Source organism: Haliotis rubra, unplaced genomic scaffold (genome assembly GCF_003918875.1).
Source record: "Haliotis rubra isolate DU_JTF1 unplaced genomic scaffold, ASM391887v1 Scf1476, whole genome shotgun sequence".
Classification (NCBI taxonomy): Eukaryota; Metazoa; Mollusca; class Gastropoda; order Lepetellida; family Haliotidae; genus Haliotis; species Haliotis rubra.
In genome coordinates, this window is record NW_025765421.1 from 115,352 (window position 1) to 133,313 (window position 17,962).

Genomic DNA, 17,962 nt, shown 5'->3' on the forward strand with positions numbered 1-17,962 from the left:
ATGGGCATGCTGTCCTCTCTCTTCTTCATTGCCCAAGCTTACGGTTGGGTGGTCTCTTCAGGGTCTCTTCAGGCTTATATCCTTTTTTACTTTGGGCTTTTGACTCAAATTACGCCGTGAATGGAATATGTGTGATATACTCCATCATATTTATGAAAAAAAATGTATAAATTAAGTCTAATCTTTGAACGTTTTCACTCCGTTCCAGGTGAATGTTTGTTTCATGAAGTCATGTAAACAATGCAAGTATCTAGTCTCAGCGTTTGACCCGCACCCTGTATGCTCGGCTTGTGTCTTGAACTCATGTTCTTTATTATGACGATTTATGCAAAACTTTGGATAAGGTGCGGCGTTCCAGCAAAGTCTACACTGAGAAGGGTGAAATGCAGTCATCTGATCGTGAGTTGTTGCCATCTACTTGTGCAGAGAATAGCCGTATTCCTGCCCCTACCATGTCGTCGGAGTCACCTCTCGTGGTGTCCCCTGGTGCTGCAGAAATAGCGTCTCAGCCCCCGGCTAAGAGGAAGTCCCCTCCTATGGAAGGATATGAGGTGCGGCATAAGAAGAAGAAGTCGTACTCCTCTACTAAGAAGCCCTCTACATTGAAATCGTGCCAGTCATCAAGATCTACAGCTCCTGTTACTATTCAACAGTCGTTTGCGGACGACCTGATGCCTGGTGCTGAATTAGACGATTCTACATACTCAGACCCACTGGCATTAGAACTTGAGATTGTCATCAGATCGTCTCAACATTTGACTACATCCAGGGCTTCAGGGTGGCCGAACCCTTCATCGCAGAGCAGACGAACTTCATCTTCTACGTTGTTCAGGCAGTCTACACCTCGCAATTCCTCAACCAAAAACATCAGAGTGTGTGAACCCTCCTGCTTGCAGTCGTCCGGCTTCGACGCAGCAATCATCGAGGTGGGTGAACCTCCCCAGACATTCATCTGATACTCATCTCCGTCAGCAGTCATCTCATAACCCGTTACCACATGACCGACGTCTATGGAGGAGCCTACGGCGATTGTACTTCATCAACATATGACGTCCTGTGCGCAGTCCTTCAACCCAGATGACTTTGTAGATGACATCACTAGGAGGGTGGTTCAAGCTATGACACAGAGGTTGGAATTAGAGAGCTATCAGACAACTGGTCACTCATGTGCAGCCTGCGGGAACCCCTCAGCCTGCACGAACTCTACAACCTGCTCGAACCTGTCAGCCTGCGGGAACCTCACGGCCTGCGCAAACCCTACTGCTTGTTCAAACTCAACCGCCTGCGCGAACCTCTCAGACTGAGCGAACCCTACAGCTATGTCAGAGGACAACCAACAGGATGAGGAGAATTCCTTCATCTATACCGATGCGGAGGTGTTATCCTGGGTTGCAGATGGCCTGCCTATTTCGTCGCCTACTCAGGACTCCAATCCAGCAGAGACGTATTGTATGACAAATGAGGATTTTGTCATCACAATCCCACCTATAAAGTCGATATCTCAAGTACCCGAGAATCCTAAGATGGCCTTTGCGAAGACTACGAAGGCACAGGGTAAACATACGCCTTTGTTTAGCACTCATAAATTCCCTCTACACAATATGAACCCCTTTGTCAAGGCGCCGTATATTGATGAGGATTATCATCTCCTCAGCAACTTGAAGTCCCATAGTTACAGAGTTGAGTGAATTATGGGATGGAGTACAGCTGATCAAACTAACTCCTTAGAACAGTTACAGTTAGAAGCAGCTCGTATAGTGACAGGACTTCCAAAATATACTTCTCGTGATCATTTGTATTTTGAAACTGTTTGGGAAACCCTTAGTGAACGTAGAAGAAAAGGAAAACTTTGCTTATTTTATGAGATTATTCACAATATTGCACCATCATACCTCCAGGAATTACTACCTACATATGTTGGCCAAAAATCATCTTATAACCTTCACAACTCTTTAAACTTCTTCTTTCCATTTACGAGATTGAAACTTTCCTTATCATCTTTTTTTCCATCTACTATACGAATGTGGAACAATGTGCCCATAGAAACAAGGAACATAGATTCTTTAGCAGGTTTTAAATTGAAAATTCAAAGTAAAATAAATCCAGCCCCACCTTTCTTTTGGTCTGGTACAAGGAAATTGAACATTTTTCACACAATACTAAGGTACAATACAAGTCCGCTTAATTACGAGTTATTCAATAAGATCAGATGCTTCTTGTACTTGTGGTTGTTCTCGTGAAAATTCATGTCATTATCCTTTAGAATGTTCTTTGTATACAACGCAGCGTAAAGATTTGTTTGTAAATGTAAATACTGTCGTTAAACATCGCATACCCATTAAGAGATTTATTGTTTTTTGGTCATGTTACACTAACACTATATGAAAATGAATGATTATTTGAACATGTACACAGATATATTAAGCTCACTGAAAGATTTTTGTAGTTTTATTCTTGTATATATACACATCCTCTTTAAAGACTTTGTTAATTCATTTCACAAATCCCTGTTGTCAATGTTTTTCAATATTGTAAATATGATATATGTAATTTCTGGGAGAGGGCGTTCCTAAGTTGGATAACTTGTGCCCAATCCATTTAATTTTCGAATAAAATATATTTAAAACAAAAAAACACAGAGTTGAGGATAAGAAGATGGCTCAACTTGACACCACCACAAGGAAGGCGATTTTCAGGCTTGCTAGATCCAGGGCTATCAACGAGGCTGTTATGAATGCCTTCAAGAATCCTACAACAGAGGAAGAGAGGAGATTTTATCAGCGCTTGTCAGTCAACGTAATTCATCTCTGATCACTTAACTTCAACATTGGTGGGCATCACATTATTACATCGTCAAGGACTCCTAGGATCCTGTAACTGTCCGGACACTTACACCAAGCCTCTCTTAAGGAAACCTTGGGCAGCACCTACGCTATTTGACGGAAGTATTTGGCAGATGTTCTGGGAAGTCACACAGGACTCGAAAGATCAGATGCAGACCATGAACAATATGTTCCGGGCAGAAGTTGCAACGTAATCAACTGCGGTCACGTTTTTCCGGCATCCAGAGAACTAAGGAAAAGAAATACCCCACTTCACATGATGGCAAGGCAACAGTTGAAGGCAATGCCACCACTCACTGTCAACCCACAGGTACATCGGTATCCCAAACTTCAACGTGTCAAGTTGACAGAGGCCATAGACACACTACTAGTAAAGAATGCTGTATAGATCTTAGATCAAGACGAACTCTCACCCGGGTTTTATTCTCCAGTTTTCCTGGTACCGAAAAAGAACTCCAAGGAGAAGTTCCACCTCATTTAGAATATGAAGCGGTTCTACCTAGATTACTTACTAAGACCGGGGCTAGTTGAAGAGGCTACATTTGCCTTAACTGCAAGATCTAATCACACCCAACGACTACTTAGCCAACATGGATCTGCAAGATGCATACCTACACATCCCCATGCATCCAGAGTCGAGAAAGTATCTACGATTTCTCTACCAGGGGCAACATTACCAATGGAAGGTCGTCCCCTTTGGAATTTTGTCGGCCCTGATGCTATTTACACGTATAACCAAGCCCATAGTTGCACAATGCCTTCTACCTAGATGATGGGATTCAGGCTCATCAACAAGCAGATCAACTCAAATGTCAACTCAAGTTCACGATCGAACTACTGACGCAGTTAGGCTGGCAAGTCAACCAATTAAAGTCGGATTTATAGCCATCTCAGGATCTACAGTTTCTAGGCATCAGGTTTATCACCACGAAGAACTGCATTATGGTACCGGAAGACCGATGGTTGAGCATTCAGGCAAGTCTACCAGATGCCATCAACACTCCACTAGACATAAGATGGTGGCAACGACTCCTAGGTCTCTTGACATTGGCTCAGGCTCTCACACACAGAGGAAGGTTACAACTACGTCCGTTACAACGCTTCCTGATAGCTCATCTAGACAGCTTCAAAAGAATTACCATTCCGCTGCACCTGAAGTCATATCTACTTTGGTGGACAGTCAAGTCGAATGTCTGCAGAAGAACTTATTTACGAGAGCCGGCTTACAACCTACGTCTCTTTGTGGATGCATCACACCAAGGTTGGAGTTTCGGTAATAGTCCTTACCTTAACATATTGACTCGCGACACCAGTTTCGGTAATAGCCCTTAGTTTAACATATGGGTCGTCCAAGATAACTAGACATCGAGGCGTACTAGTTGATCTTAAAATCCATGAAATCTATATGATTTACTGCTTTTACGTATGTAAGAGAAGGTGGTCTCCCGGTTATGATCAGGAAATTGAAGCATTCAAGCCGCAAGCTGAGTTCCCAAGGGGTATATGAACAAACACTGACGTCATCCCGTAGGTGGCTAACCCACCACCTATTCCATCGGATTCAATCAGGAAATATAGCATTAGTCAGGATAAGGGAAAATATATAATGTTTCGGGTAAAATTGATACTAGTATATTATACTTATTCAGACTCATGAGATAAAGCCCTCCCAACCGTCCCCTCTCACCACTACTGGCTTCCCTGTAAGCCTTTGTGGGGGCTTATTCGGAGAGAGCGAGGACAGCATGTCTATGGTCATGTGGGTGCCTTTTGGCGGGAGATAAGGGAGGCAACTCCAGGGTGAGTGATTGTACGTTCGCTTCAGGGAACTGGAAGGGATTCAAGTTCCCAGTTAACCGTCAAGAAGGAAGAAGGAGATAAGCAAATATAGCATGAGTCAGGATAAGTATATGATATCAATTTTATCCGAAAAATCACATTTTTCAAATTTAAGTTTTGTGGTGGGTTTCATGATGAAGTCTACCCTAAAACCTGCAATGTCTACTTGCCCTTAATCATGGTTTGGAAATATTCTAATAGGTCTATATATGTTCTATGTCTATGTACTTAATTTGAGCTCAAATCTCACAGTTTGTTTTAAATGTTTGTATATTTTCAGTGCTGAGTTAAGCTAAAACATTTTCTCCTCTGTGTTTAAGACCGCCTCCGTGGTGTAGTGGTTAGAGCGTCCGCACGGAGAGTGGAAGGTCGCGGGTTCGATACCCAGCCACTTCATACCAAAAGACTTTAAAATATGGTACTTGTTAGTCCCTGCCTGGCGTTCGGCATTAATGGGTGTAACAAGGACTGGTCTGCTCGGAGTCAGTATAATGTGTCTGTGTGGGGTACTCATGCTTCACTGCGGCATGGTATCTCAGTGGGCTAGCACTATAAAACCAGCTTAAGTCTGGGTTAGTACAAGCAGCCACACATACCCATACACATGCATGCACGTCATCATATGAGCGAAATATTCTCAAGCACGATGTTAAACCCAATTTCACCTCACCTCACCTCTGTGTTTAAAGCTCATTCATTTCATTGTTTCAGTTGGGTTGGATACGCAACTTAGAAATATCATTGGTAGGTACCTTTTTTGTTCTGTCCATTTGTGTTTTAAATTCTTTTCTCCTTCTTTTCATCTCTAATCCTATTTTCCCACCACTGAGAACACAGGGATTTGTTCAAGAGGCTCCAATCTCCTTTTCATTTTAGACATATTGAAAAATCCATTATTTGGCATAACTCGGGTAGATATCTTTTAACAATTGAAAGGAGTTGCAATAATTTGCTAAGCATTCTGAAGAGTTGCAAATACACTTTTGAAATTCAAGTAATAATAAACACAAGGATGACAAGAAGTGTTACTCCTTCTGGTAGAATTGTCATTATCAAGTCTTTGCTTTGTTCAAGATTGAATTATTTGTTTCTTCTTATCCCTAACTGTTGTTACGAGTGGAGAGATCACACAACAATTTAAAATAGTTTTAATACTGGCAGTCTATACATATATACAAATGTTCAAAACAAGTATCATGGTACATGTTAAAAGTCTTACTTTGGTTATCACACGGATATACAATTGTTCCTGCTCCATCACATTCCTCAGAATAATAACACATATAATCCTTCACATGAAATCACTCTATGCCGACATGGCATATTCAAGTAGACAGTTTAAACTTGCCGACATGGCCAAACCGTTCAGTTCACTCCCGACCTGGGCACTGATCACTGTGTGTGTTACCTTGCTTGAACAAGTCAAAAACCCAAGCTACAATTATATAACATCGTTGTTTCATTACCCCAGCTTACTTATAGACAATGGAGAGTGGTCACTGGTAAGCATAGCTTCTCAGTTAAGGTGAACAGGTATTTTAGGGAATGTAAATATATTTTAGAATGACTTCAGATTTATAAATATATATACAGAATTATGTATAGATATATAAGACATTCTCATAACATTCCCCCTCTTGAAAAAGAAGTTTTGCATGTTGAAAAACTTCAGTGTAAAACTATGTACAACATTTGTCATAAACACATTCACATAATGTCCGCACATTCAAGATGTCTCATTTGTCAATTTGAAACAGGCTTTGGATTACAGTTCATACAGTCAAGGTAATCATGACTTCTTGTCCCAAGCTACATTGCCCGTGGAAGAGCATCAGCCAATATATTGTCTTTTCCCTTGATATGACGAATGTAAAGGTCAAAATCTTCCAGCTGTATACTCCAACGCATTAATCGCTGATTTTTGTTCTTGAGCTTTTTCACAAACACAAGTGCATTGTGGTCCGTGAACACTAGAATTGGTGTCACCGTAGTGCTCAGATACACTTCGAAGTGTTGGAGAGCTAGTATTAGTGCCAATGTCTCCTTCTCTATTGTAGAGTAGTGTTTTTGATGACTGTCAAATTTCTTGCTGAAGTAGCAGATGGGATGATCTATCCCCAAAGTGTCTTCTTGTTGTAACACTGCTCCTGCTCCTATGTCACATGCATCAACACAGAGCTTGAAGGCTTTGCTGAAGTCAGGCACTACTAGCACAGGCGCATTAGTCAGAATAGCTTTGATTTTCTCAAATGCCTGCCGTTGACATTCTTCCCAGATAAATTTGCAGTCTTTCTTCAGTAGGTTGGTCAGTGGTGCTGCTACTTGGGAAAAGTTCTGGCAAAAACGACGATAATATCCAGCCATTCCTAAGAATCTCATCAATTCCTTCCTGTTTGTAGGTTCTGGATACATGTTCACAGCTTGTATTTTGGCCTGTACTGGTTTAACTTCACCTTGTCCCACAACATGACCTAAATAAGTTACTGTGGCTTTCACAAATTCACTCTTGGTCAAGTTGATAGTGAGTTTGGCTTGTGTTACAGAGTCAAACAACATCCGAATGGTCTTGATCTGATCATCCCACTCGTCAGTAGCCACGATGACGTCATCAATGTATGCGTCACACTGGTCAATTCTTCCTGTGATGGAGTTGATAAGTCTTTGAAAGGTAGCTGGTGCATTTTTCAATCCAAAAGGCATCACATTATATTGATATAAGCCTTCTGGGGTAACCAATGCTGATACTTGTTTTGCCCTATCTGTTAACGGATCTGCCAGTATCCCTTCAATAAATCAAATTTGCTTACATATCTAGCTTTTCCTATCCTATCAATACAATCATCAATTCTAGGCATTGGATAGGAATCAGATTTGGAGAGAGCATTGACTCGTTTGTAGTTATTGCATAGTCGAACACCTCCTCCAGCCTTAGGTACAGGTGAAGCATACATGGAGAACTCCAAGCGCTATTGCTGGGTTCGATGATGTTATTGTCCAACATGTATTGAATCTCAGTTCTAAGCTGAGCTAATTTGATTGGGTTCATACGATAAGCATGTTGCTTAACAGGAGTTGACTCCCCTACATCTATGTCATGATAGATGCAATCTGTCCTAGATGGTACATCTGGAAATAAATGTGAGTACTCGTGAATTAACTCCTCCAGTTCTATCTTCTGTTCACGAGTCACATGTGATAACTTAGAATCTAGATTGCTTAAGACATCAGAGTTATTAAGTTTCACATCAGGTTCTTTGCTCTTTGAACAAGAGTCTCTAGCCAATGTATCATTCTCAGTTATTTCTACTGTGTCTATTGTGCTAACACTCACAGTCTTTGGTACAGTTTCAGCATACCTATCATAGTATGGTTTCATCATATTGATATGACAAACTCTTTTGGCCTTCCTCCGATCTGGAGTTTCTATTTCATAATCTGTGTCACTCAATTTCCTGTGTACAAGATATGGGCCATAGAACCTAGCTCTAAATGGATGTCCTGGTATTGGTAGAAGGATGAGTACTTTGTCACCTGCCACAAACTCTCTATGTTCTGCTTTTGTATCATACCAGGTTTTCATCTTCTCTTGACTATCCTGCAGGTTTTGTTTTGCAATGCTACAAGCCTTAGTAAACCTCTCTTTGAAGTTTGAAACGTAATCAAGCAGACTCATTTCTGTATCCTCATCTAGCCACTTCTCCTTCAGGTACTTTAATGGTCCCCGAACTGTACGTCCAAATACTAACTCAAAAGGACTGAAACCCAGTGATTCTTGTACTGATTCCCTAGCTGCAAACAACATGTATGGAATCCCTTCGTCCCAGTCTTTCTGATTGTCTTCACAATAAGCCTTAAGCATATTCTTTAGCGTTTGATGGAATCGCTCAAGAGCACCCTGTGACTCAAGATGATAGGCACTCGAACTGTACTGAGTGATACCTAACTCATTCATAACCTGCTGAAATATCCCAGACATAAAGTTAGATCCCTGATCTGACTGGATGGACTTTGGCAACCCTACTAGAGTGAAGAACTTAATCAACGCTTTGACAATGGCAGGAGTCTTAATGTTCCTTAAAGGAATAGCTTCAGGAAAACGTGTGTAGATGCACACATTATTGTCAACAAATAGACATTTCCTGTCCGTAAAGCGAGGGAGGGGTCCAACACAATCTATTATGATCCTGCTGAATGGTTCTTTCAACCGTTGGAATAGGGTTGCAAGGGATATTTTGTTATCTTCTGGTTAGGTTTACCGACCATTTGACACGTGTGACATGTTCTACAGAATTTCCCTGACATCATTCTGAATTCCTGGCCAATAGAAATGAGTTACGATCTTTTGGTAGGTCTTGTTAACCCCTAAGTGTCCTGCAAGTAAAGTATCATGCCCTAGGCTAAGAATCTCATGTCTATACACTGGTGGAATGACAATCTGGTGCAGTATGTTCCATTCCTCATCTGCTGAACTATCTGAGGTCTCCCACTTCCTCATCAAAACATCTGATTTAAGGTAATAGCATACTGCCTCCCTATGACTATCTTTCTCAGGAAACAGCTTTGTCTCTTAGTAACCTAAGTTCTGGATTCATCTTCTGTTCTTCAATAAGTTTCTCCCTTGAAGCATCACCAATTGGTTCCTCAGAAAATGTGAACTTATCAACAATAGGTGTACTCCCTTTTAGAAACACATCTGTCCTTTATCAGTTTCATCCCCATTTCTAACACTGGAAGGTGTCACTTCCTCACCTTCATCAAGATGACTGATAAAAGTCTCAGATAAATCAATTTCCTGCATCTAGGAATGTCAGACTTTTCTTTGACTTTGCTTTCTGTTGCGCCATAGCCCTAGTAACTGCACAAGAAGGGTATACTCTTAACTTGTCTCTCTCTCCTGCTTGGCACACGGTATCTCACTAACCTTAGGTAGATCAGCTACAACCTTATCTTCTGCAAATATCATTGCCCATGATAAGTGATACACCTGGTACTGGCAACGCTGACATGAGGCCAACCCTAACAGATCCTGTCACTAAATCTGACTTCAAATGGACGCCATGAAGTGGTACCTTAATGTAACCCCCACTTCGCATTAGGACACTGGTTCCTGTAACGCTTCTCAGAAAATGGTAGATAATCTTCTAGCATAAGAGTCTGGAGGGCTCCAGTATCTCTCAGGATATCTACAGGTTTTGAGACAGACCTATCACCCACTAAGGACACCAATCCCTTTGACATAAAAGGAGAATAACCATTTTCAAAAGGGGCCTTGTCTTCCTGCACACCCTCAACATCCACTTGAGACAACTGATGTGATATCACTGAGGCAAGAGCATTTGGTGACTGTTCACTCTGAGATTTGTTCTTCAATTTCCAACATGCACTTAACAAATGTCCCTTTTTCTTACAATAAGAACACACTGGCCCTGAACTCATCAATCCTGCTGACGGGTTTACCTGTGGAGAACTAAGTGCTCTACCTGCCATCTCATTACTGTTAGGACCTCTAGCTGAAGGCTGAGACAATCCATGACCTGTAGCATTACCACATGTAACATTTGACCTTGGAAAACTACTCCCTGAAGCCTTAAAAGAAGAACCATACTTCTACTATGGTACTATGCACTTGTGAGAGTGAAGCCTTTATGTGTAAGTGCATAATCATCTGCTAGAGTAGCTGCTTGCTCTAATGATTCAGCCTTCTGTTCATCCAAATAAGTTTTAATGTCACATGGAATACACCTTTTAAACTCCTCAACCAGCAAGAGTTGTTTCAATTTCTCATAATCCTTGTTTATCTCTTTGGATGAACACCATCTATCAAACATTATAACCTTGTTTCTAGCAAACTCAACGTAAGTCTGTCCTTCATGCTTTCTACAGTTTCTAAACTTTTGTCGATAAGCCTCGAACTAACTCATAAGCTTTCAGTATGACACTCTTAACCACTTGATAATCAGAGCTCTGATCAATGGATAGAGCTGCATAAACTACTGAGCTTTGCCTCACGCAGGAACACTCTGAACAAGTGTAGTCCATGATTCTTCAGGCCATTTCAAATTTGTAGCTAACTTTTCAAAATGCAAAAGAACTTATCAACCCCATTTTCTTGAAACGGGGAATAAGTTTCTCACAAATTTTGCCACATCAAATCCCTTTATTCTTCCTCATCACCTAGTTTCTGCTGTTTTATCTTCAGCTCTTAACTCCAGCTTCTGAATATCTAATTGCCTGGATCTTCACCCCTTCTGCATGCTTCTTTCTCTTTTTGGATCTCTAATTTTCTTTTTGGACCTCTAATTCCTCTTTTTGGACCTCTAATTCCCCTTTTGGACCCTCTAATTCCATTTTAAGATGATTTGTTCACTCTTGACTTTTGTTTTAGGTTCAAGACTCTCATCTAAAAATATTTTCATCCACTAAGCATTCTATCACAAGGTTTTGAATATGGGATTTCTAGACAACGGTCAATGTCAACCTGATAATACTGCTACAACCTGTATTACTTCAGATTTCTTCAATGCAAGGATACCTTTCAACACTAATTGTCTGTACAAAATCCTTCACTTTGAATTCCATGACTACTAATTGTTGTGCTTTCTCTATTTACACTGAACAATAAAACAATGAACAATTTTGAATTTGAATTGATACGTGAGTTATGTAAATAAGTGCTTTAGTTGCACAAGTTTCCTTTGATCTGTTTATGAACAACATTTCAAAATGGTTAAATGAACAGATCCCGGACGAGCCCCCAATTTGTTACGAGTGGAGAGATCACACAACAATTTAAAATAGTTTTAATACTGGCAGTCTATACATATATACAAATGTTCAAAAACAAGTATCATGGTACATGTTAAAAGTCTTACTTTGGTTATCACACGGATATACAATTGTTCCTGCTCCATCACATTCCTCAGAATAATAACACATATAATCCTTCACATGAAATCACTCTATGCATACATGGCATATTCAAGTAGACAGTTTAAACTTGCCGACATGGCCAAACCGTTCAGTTCACTCCCGACCTGGGCACTGATCACTGTGTGTGTTACCTTGCTTGAACAAGTCAAAAACCCAAGCTACAATTATATAACATCGTTGTTTCATTACCCCAGCTTACTTATAGACAATGGAGAGTGGTCACTGGTAAGCATAGCTTCTCAGTTAAGGTGAACAGGTATTTTAGGGAATGTAAATATATTTTAGAATGACTTCAGATTTATAAATATATATACAGAATTATGTATAGATATATAAGACATTCTCATAACACTGTCCATTCATGAAGAACAAAATGGACAAAATGTCTTACATCTCTTTGGAGTAGAAAACCCAATAAAATTGTAATACTTCTTGCATGTGAAATTTGATATAATTGAAACATTTTCACACTTAAATTCTCTGAAGCTATCTTGAATGAGAAAACAAAGAAATCAGTGATCATTTTTGGACAGACATTGTAATTGACTTCCATTAGGTTTCACAGAAAATGCAGGCTGAATCATTTGAAGATTTTATTACAAAACCTATCTTTTACCACAAAGACATCACCAGCGGTAAACATGGTAAATAGACCATCTTTTATTGTAAGTGGTTTGGTAGAGGTTTCAGCCATGTAGAATACATAACCCTGACAATCCCTGGCACTTATGAACTGGTGATGGGTGATAATCTTCTTGTCAGAAAAGTGATGCACTTGAAAAAACACATATTTTGGGCTCGGAATGAAAAGTGTTCACATATAAGAAACATTAAAAAAATTTATTTCACTATCTTCATGCCTTCCTTGTGGTTTAGTATAAAAAGTAAATGGATGTAAATGGAGTCCTCAGAAATGGTGTGATATTAATGAAATTATTAGTGAGACCCAAGCAGGATTTAGGTGTAGGATAAAGCACTCCTCCTCTGTTATGGTTGGGAAAGTAAGACCCGATGGTCGAGGGCTTACTTTCCCAACCATAACCGAGGAGGAGTGCTTTATTATACATATAAACCATCAATGATGGATAATTAGATGATCATGTAATGAAGCTACATAACAGTAATTGAAGCGCTAGTAAAATCAATTGAATGACAGTAGGCCTAACTACAAACAGATAATTCAACCCTTGTTCTTTGTTGGCCTGGTGGCTGTGAGGTAGAGCGTCTGCTTATGAATCTGAAATTTACGGTTCCAATTCTGCTAGGGAAAACATTTGCACATTTAAGTTGATCTTTGACGATATTTTTCGATTGATTTCAAACACTAACATATCATCTGAATTTGAATGTTGATGTTAATATAGAGTTAGGAAAAAGTAAAACCTGGGAAGAGGTCTTACTTACAAAAAGTAAAACCTGGGAGCAAACAAAAACCTCAAATGTGGTAATTCTGGGAAAAGAAACCATGTCTAATATAAAGTGGGAAGCAGCCTTCAGGTTTATAGAGATAATTATTCTACAACTGATCATATATTTTCTGTCCAGGCTTTAATTCAGAAATATTCTTGTAAAAAGAAGGGTAGGTTTTATTGTCTTTTTATTGATTTTTCCAAAGCATTTGACACTATTAAGCATGATGTTTTACTCCAATCTCTCTCTGAAGATGGTAAATGCGGTAAACTTTTTAATGTTATAACAACAATGTATCAGAATTTATCAGCTTGTGTCAGAACTTCAGATGGTTTGTCCAAATGTTTGTCTTGTAATATTGGTACCCGTCAGGGTTGTGTTTTAAGCGATCAATTGTTTATTATCTTCATGAACAAGTTAGGTACTTAAATGGAACTGGAGGGTGGTTCAGGTGTAACTGTTTCATCAGATTTTAATAATGTATGTTCACTTATGTTTGCTGATGATGTCTCGGCACTGCCTGTTATGTATCCAATTACAGAAAAAGATTAATGTTCTTTAGAAATTTTGTACACTCACTGGTATGTCAGTAAATCTTAAAAAGACTGAGATTCTTGTTTTTAGAAATGGTGGGCCTCTAAGAGATTATGAAAAATGGTATTACAATGGTAAACAAATTGAATCTGTATCTTTTTATAAATATTTAGGACTTGTATTAACACCAAAACTTGTATGGAGTAAAGTTGTCTTGTTTCTCAGGCCAATAAGACATTCTTTTCTGTAAATAACTTTCAGAGAAAAATGGGTGGTGTCAATTGTAAAGATTTGTTTAAAATATTTGATTGTATGATCTCACCTATATTATGTTATGGGGCTGAAGTTCGGGGCACCAGGTATTGTAAACTCATAGAGTCTGTACAAATTAAATTTTGTAAGTATTTTTTAAAGTTGGTGAATCTACTTGTAATAATGTGGTACTTGGAGAATGTGGTAGACTCCCTTTACAAATTGTATATATGACTAAGGTTATCAAATATTGGTGTCATTTTTTGTACTTACCCCCAAATAGACTAAAAAAAACCTGTTGGATGTGTAACTTGGGCAATTTAATGTTAAACATATTTTATTTATTTATGGTTTTGGCTATGCATGGGTCAGTGAGGATATTGGAAATGTTAAGTATTTTATCTTTTTAAACGAAGACTGGCCGATAATTTAAAGCATTCCTGGTATACTTCCATCGAAAATTCACATACAACTGTTTATTATTGTCAGTATAAACCCCTTTTAGATGTAGAAAAATACTTAAATTGTAATATTTGTTTAAATTTGAGATCTGCCCTTTCAAAATTCAGATGTGGAAATTTTAACTTAGCAATAGAGACTGGGAGATAAGAAACTATTGCTTCTAATGAAAGATTTTGTTTATTTTGTAAATCAAAAGGTAATTAATGTTGTTGAAGATGAGTGGCATATTTTGTATATTTGTGATGTTTCTCTGATGTTTGAGATAAATATATTGTGAAATATTTAAGTCAGCCTCTGATGATAAACAACTTTATACATATTATGCAATCTACTAATGCAGAAGTACAGATAAGATGCGTATCTGCATAAATTACGCAAATATTTATGTGAAAACTCAATTCTTATTAAGTCTATTGTGTACAAGTACGCTTGATTTTTGTAAAAACTCAATAAATTTGATCTTACATGCGTACACACAAAAATGTCGAATCTTAGCTTGCATACCGGTGCATAGATAAAATAACTGAGGTATACTAAGAGGTTCTATATCAGGGCATGAACTTGACAACTTGCAGCCTTTCTTATCGTTTCTCATATTACAGAACAAATAAAATAACAAACACTAACATTTAAACTTTATTATATTTTTAAAATTGATGGAGTTTGAGTGGATGGGTACAATTTATTTGGTTACTCAAAGGAAAATTTGGATACCCAATTGAGATGAACACTAACAAGTACATAACTCAATGACCCAAAAAGTTATCTGTAGCTCTGTGCTAATGTCAATGTGATTAAGAATGTCTCTTTATTTTCATATTATGTAAAAGTTAAAATTAGGTGCAGAACATTTATATAAATTATTGTGTACCATTCATGTGATGTGTGATCATGCATTTGTCTGTATTATGGGCCAATGGCCTTTTACTGAATAAAATTGTCTGTCTGTCTGTAAATGGATGTGAGTGTAAATTAGGGTTTATGTTAGTGTCCAATATTTTGTCCTTGTCTATATTGAGTCCTTACTATTCATGCCCCTAATATCAATATATTTTAAATGTATCCTATCTCACGGTATGCACCTCTTCTCTTCTTCTACGACCATGTGTGGAAACGTGCTGTAGGCTAAGTTGAATCAAATCTTGCTGGCCTCTGACCCGCCCTGACCTCTGCTCTGCTCTCACTCCGACATCAGCACCTGTCAATCATCTCTGTAAGCATGGAGCTCGCACAGATAATCATGTGACTACCTGTGCCTGTCATTCTCTTTCTTGTCGCTACTTTGTGTGGACGTGTGCTTGTCTATAGAAAGTTTGTTTGCGTTTTTTCTTCAACTATGGGAAAGTCTAATCGCAGTAGTTCTAAGAAACGAAAGCATTGTGATAAATGCAACAGTAATTTTTCGGCGGCGGAACCACATGCCTTGTGTGTAGACTATTTAGGCACATGTTAATGGTCCCGTCGATGTACTTTTTGTAAGGACCTCAACGATGATGATTTCTCGGCATATCGCCGGGTGGCTGGTAGACGATTATCCGATTGAGATCGCCGTCAACTATCTGAGGGTCCGTCGGTATCGAAACGTCCCAAGGCCGAACGTCATAGAACTACGGCAGTCCGTCGTTCGATGTCCCCGTCTCCTACTGAAGATTTCTTAGGGGAGGCGCCTGATTCTTACCTCAGTGAGAACTTTTACTTATTAACTGTTCCGACCGCTGCATGCTAACCCCATCACGCTGGAAGACCTCGCCTCCATCTAGGGTTGTTGTGTTGTCTACGTCCTCTCCACAATCTCATCTGTCTACGGTGGTTGTTACTTAGTCTGTTTCGCATCCGGTGTCTCAGTCGAATGTGTCACTTGCTTCTAGACCACCACTTTATTCTAGTGCACCATTTGCCTCACAAGCGTCATTTCCTTTCCGCCAGATATCGGTGAGAGCGCCGCTTGTTGCCGGTCACGTGATGTCTTTCAGAGCGCCGCTTGTGTCCAATTCGGCGCTTACTACTAGTACTCCCGGTTCGGTGCTTTCTCCCGGTGTTCCCGGATCAGCGCTCTCCACTGGGGGTCACAGATCGGCGCTTACTACAGATGGTCCCGGATCTGCGCTTACTACTGGTGGTCTCGGTTCGGCGCTTACTACCGGTGTGCTCGGATCGGCGCTTACAACTGGTATTTTCGGATCGACGCTTACTACTGGTGGTTCCAGATCGGAGCTTACTACTGATGGTCCTGGTTCGGCGCTTACTACCGGTGCTCCCGGATCGGCGCTTTCTCCCGGTGTTCCCGGATTGGTGCTTCCTCCCGGTGGTCCTGGATCGCCGCTTACTACTGGTGGTCCTGGATCGGCGCTTACTACTGGTGTTCCCAGTTCGGCGCTTCTTACTGATGCTCCCGGATCGGCGCTTCCTCCCGGTGCTCCCGGATCGGCGCTTCCTCCCGGTGTTCCCGACGAGACACCATTACGAGAATATTACATAATAAAGATTACCGGTGTTTGTTTACCTTTTTTTAACGATCACTGCTTGCATCAACAACGAGACGCCATTTGGAAAGTGGATATACAGCGTAAGTGTTGGTGAGAATATTACATAATAAAGATTACCGGTGTATTGTGGCAACATGTGTTTGTGTTCCTTTTTATATCCCGACGATCACTGCTTGCATCAACAACGAGACGCCATTTTGTGAAATCGGTGAGTATGGAGAGAAAAAGTACCATCGGTAAATAAAAACTGAAGTCAACTTTTGTTTCAAAATATATTATTTAAGTGTCCATATTTCATCTATATATATATGACAATAAGAAAAATAGTCCACTAACAATAAACACTGACATTTCTGCAAGAGAGTTCTGAGATTTTCACAAGTCATCGGCCGTAAACCCATCAAATTCCGTGTCACTGTCCTCCTCATACTGTAAGTCGATCCACATTATTCAAAGAATTCACTGTCATATATATTGTGTCTACTCACGGATCGAAACGAAGTGTAGTTGACAGAAAATGCATAATATATTTTGCTTCTCTAAATATCATATTTATTGTAGCAACAAACTGGCTTGCTTATTTTACCCCATTCAACAATCACAAACTGATTACCGCCTCGTTCCATGTCACGTGCTTACCACGTTCATGATGGTCCGTATAACCTTAGTGTTGATTATATATTTTTTACATAAAAACTATTACACAATGCTAGGATATATTTCTTTGGGTTAAATAATAGTATTCAATCAATAGAATTCATCCCGTTATATTACTGTGCATGTTTGAACTTGTTCGCGGGGAAACGTGTGCACAGCTGATTGCTATTTTTTATAGAGCAAAAACTGTAACTAAAATTACACAATGCTAGGATATATTTCTTTGGGTTAAATAACGGTATTCTGTATTATATTTTACTGATGACTGCGTCAGAATTCGTCCCGTTATATTATTGTGCATGTTTGAACTTGTTCGCCGGGAAACGTGTGCACAGCTGATTGCTATTTCCGGTTTTGTGTACGAGACAAATACGCACGGTAATCTTAATCCCTGCAAATAAAACAATGCCCAGCAAATCAACTTATAACTTAAATGGTAATTAATCTTGTCTAGTGATGTTTAATTGCAAATTTGACGTCTCTACTGACAAAGTCGTCTTCTGTTGTTTGTTCACGCGAAGTGATACGATGTTGTTTTCTTACCCCTGG

The 17,962-nt window shown here is 39.5% G+C and overlaps 1 protein-coding gene across 2 annotated transcripts in view; it reads left to right on the forward strand.

Moving 5' to 3' along the window:
- LOC124269803 overlaps positions 1-17,962 on the forward strand; it is a 50,484-nt gene that overhangs the window by 18,878 nt on the left and 13,644 nt on the right. For both annotated transcript variants that reach the window (XM_046704839.1, XM_046704840.1), the window contains one exon: positions 5,394-5,426. In XM_046704839.1, the coding sequence (XP_046560795.1) occupies positions 5,394-5,426 (33 nt within the window). The remainder of the gene's footprint in view (positions 1-5,393; positions 5,427-17,962) is intronic.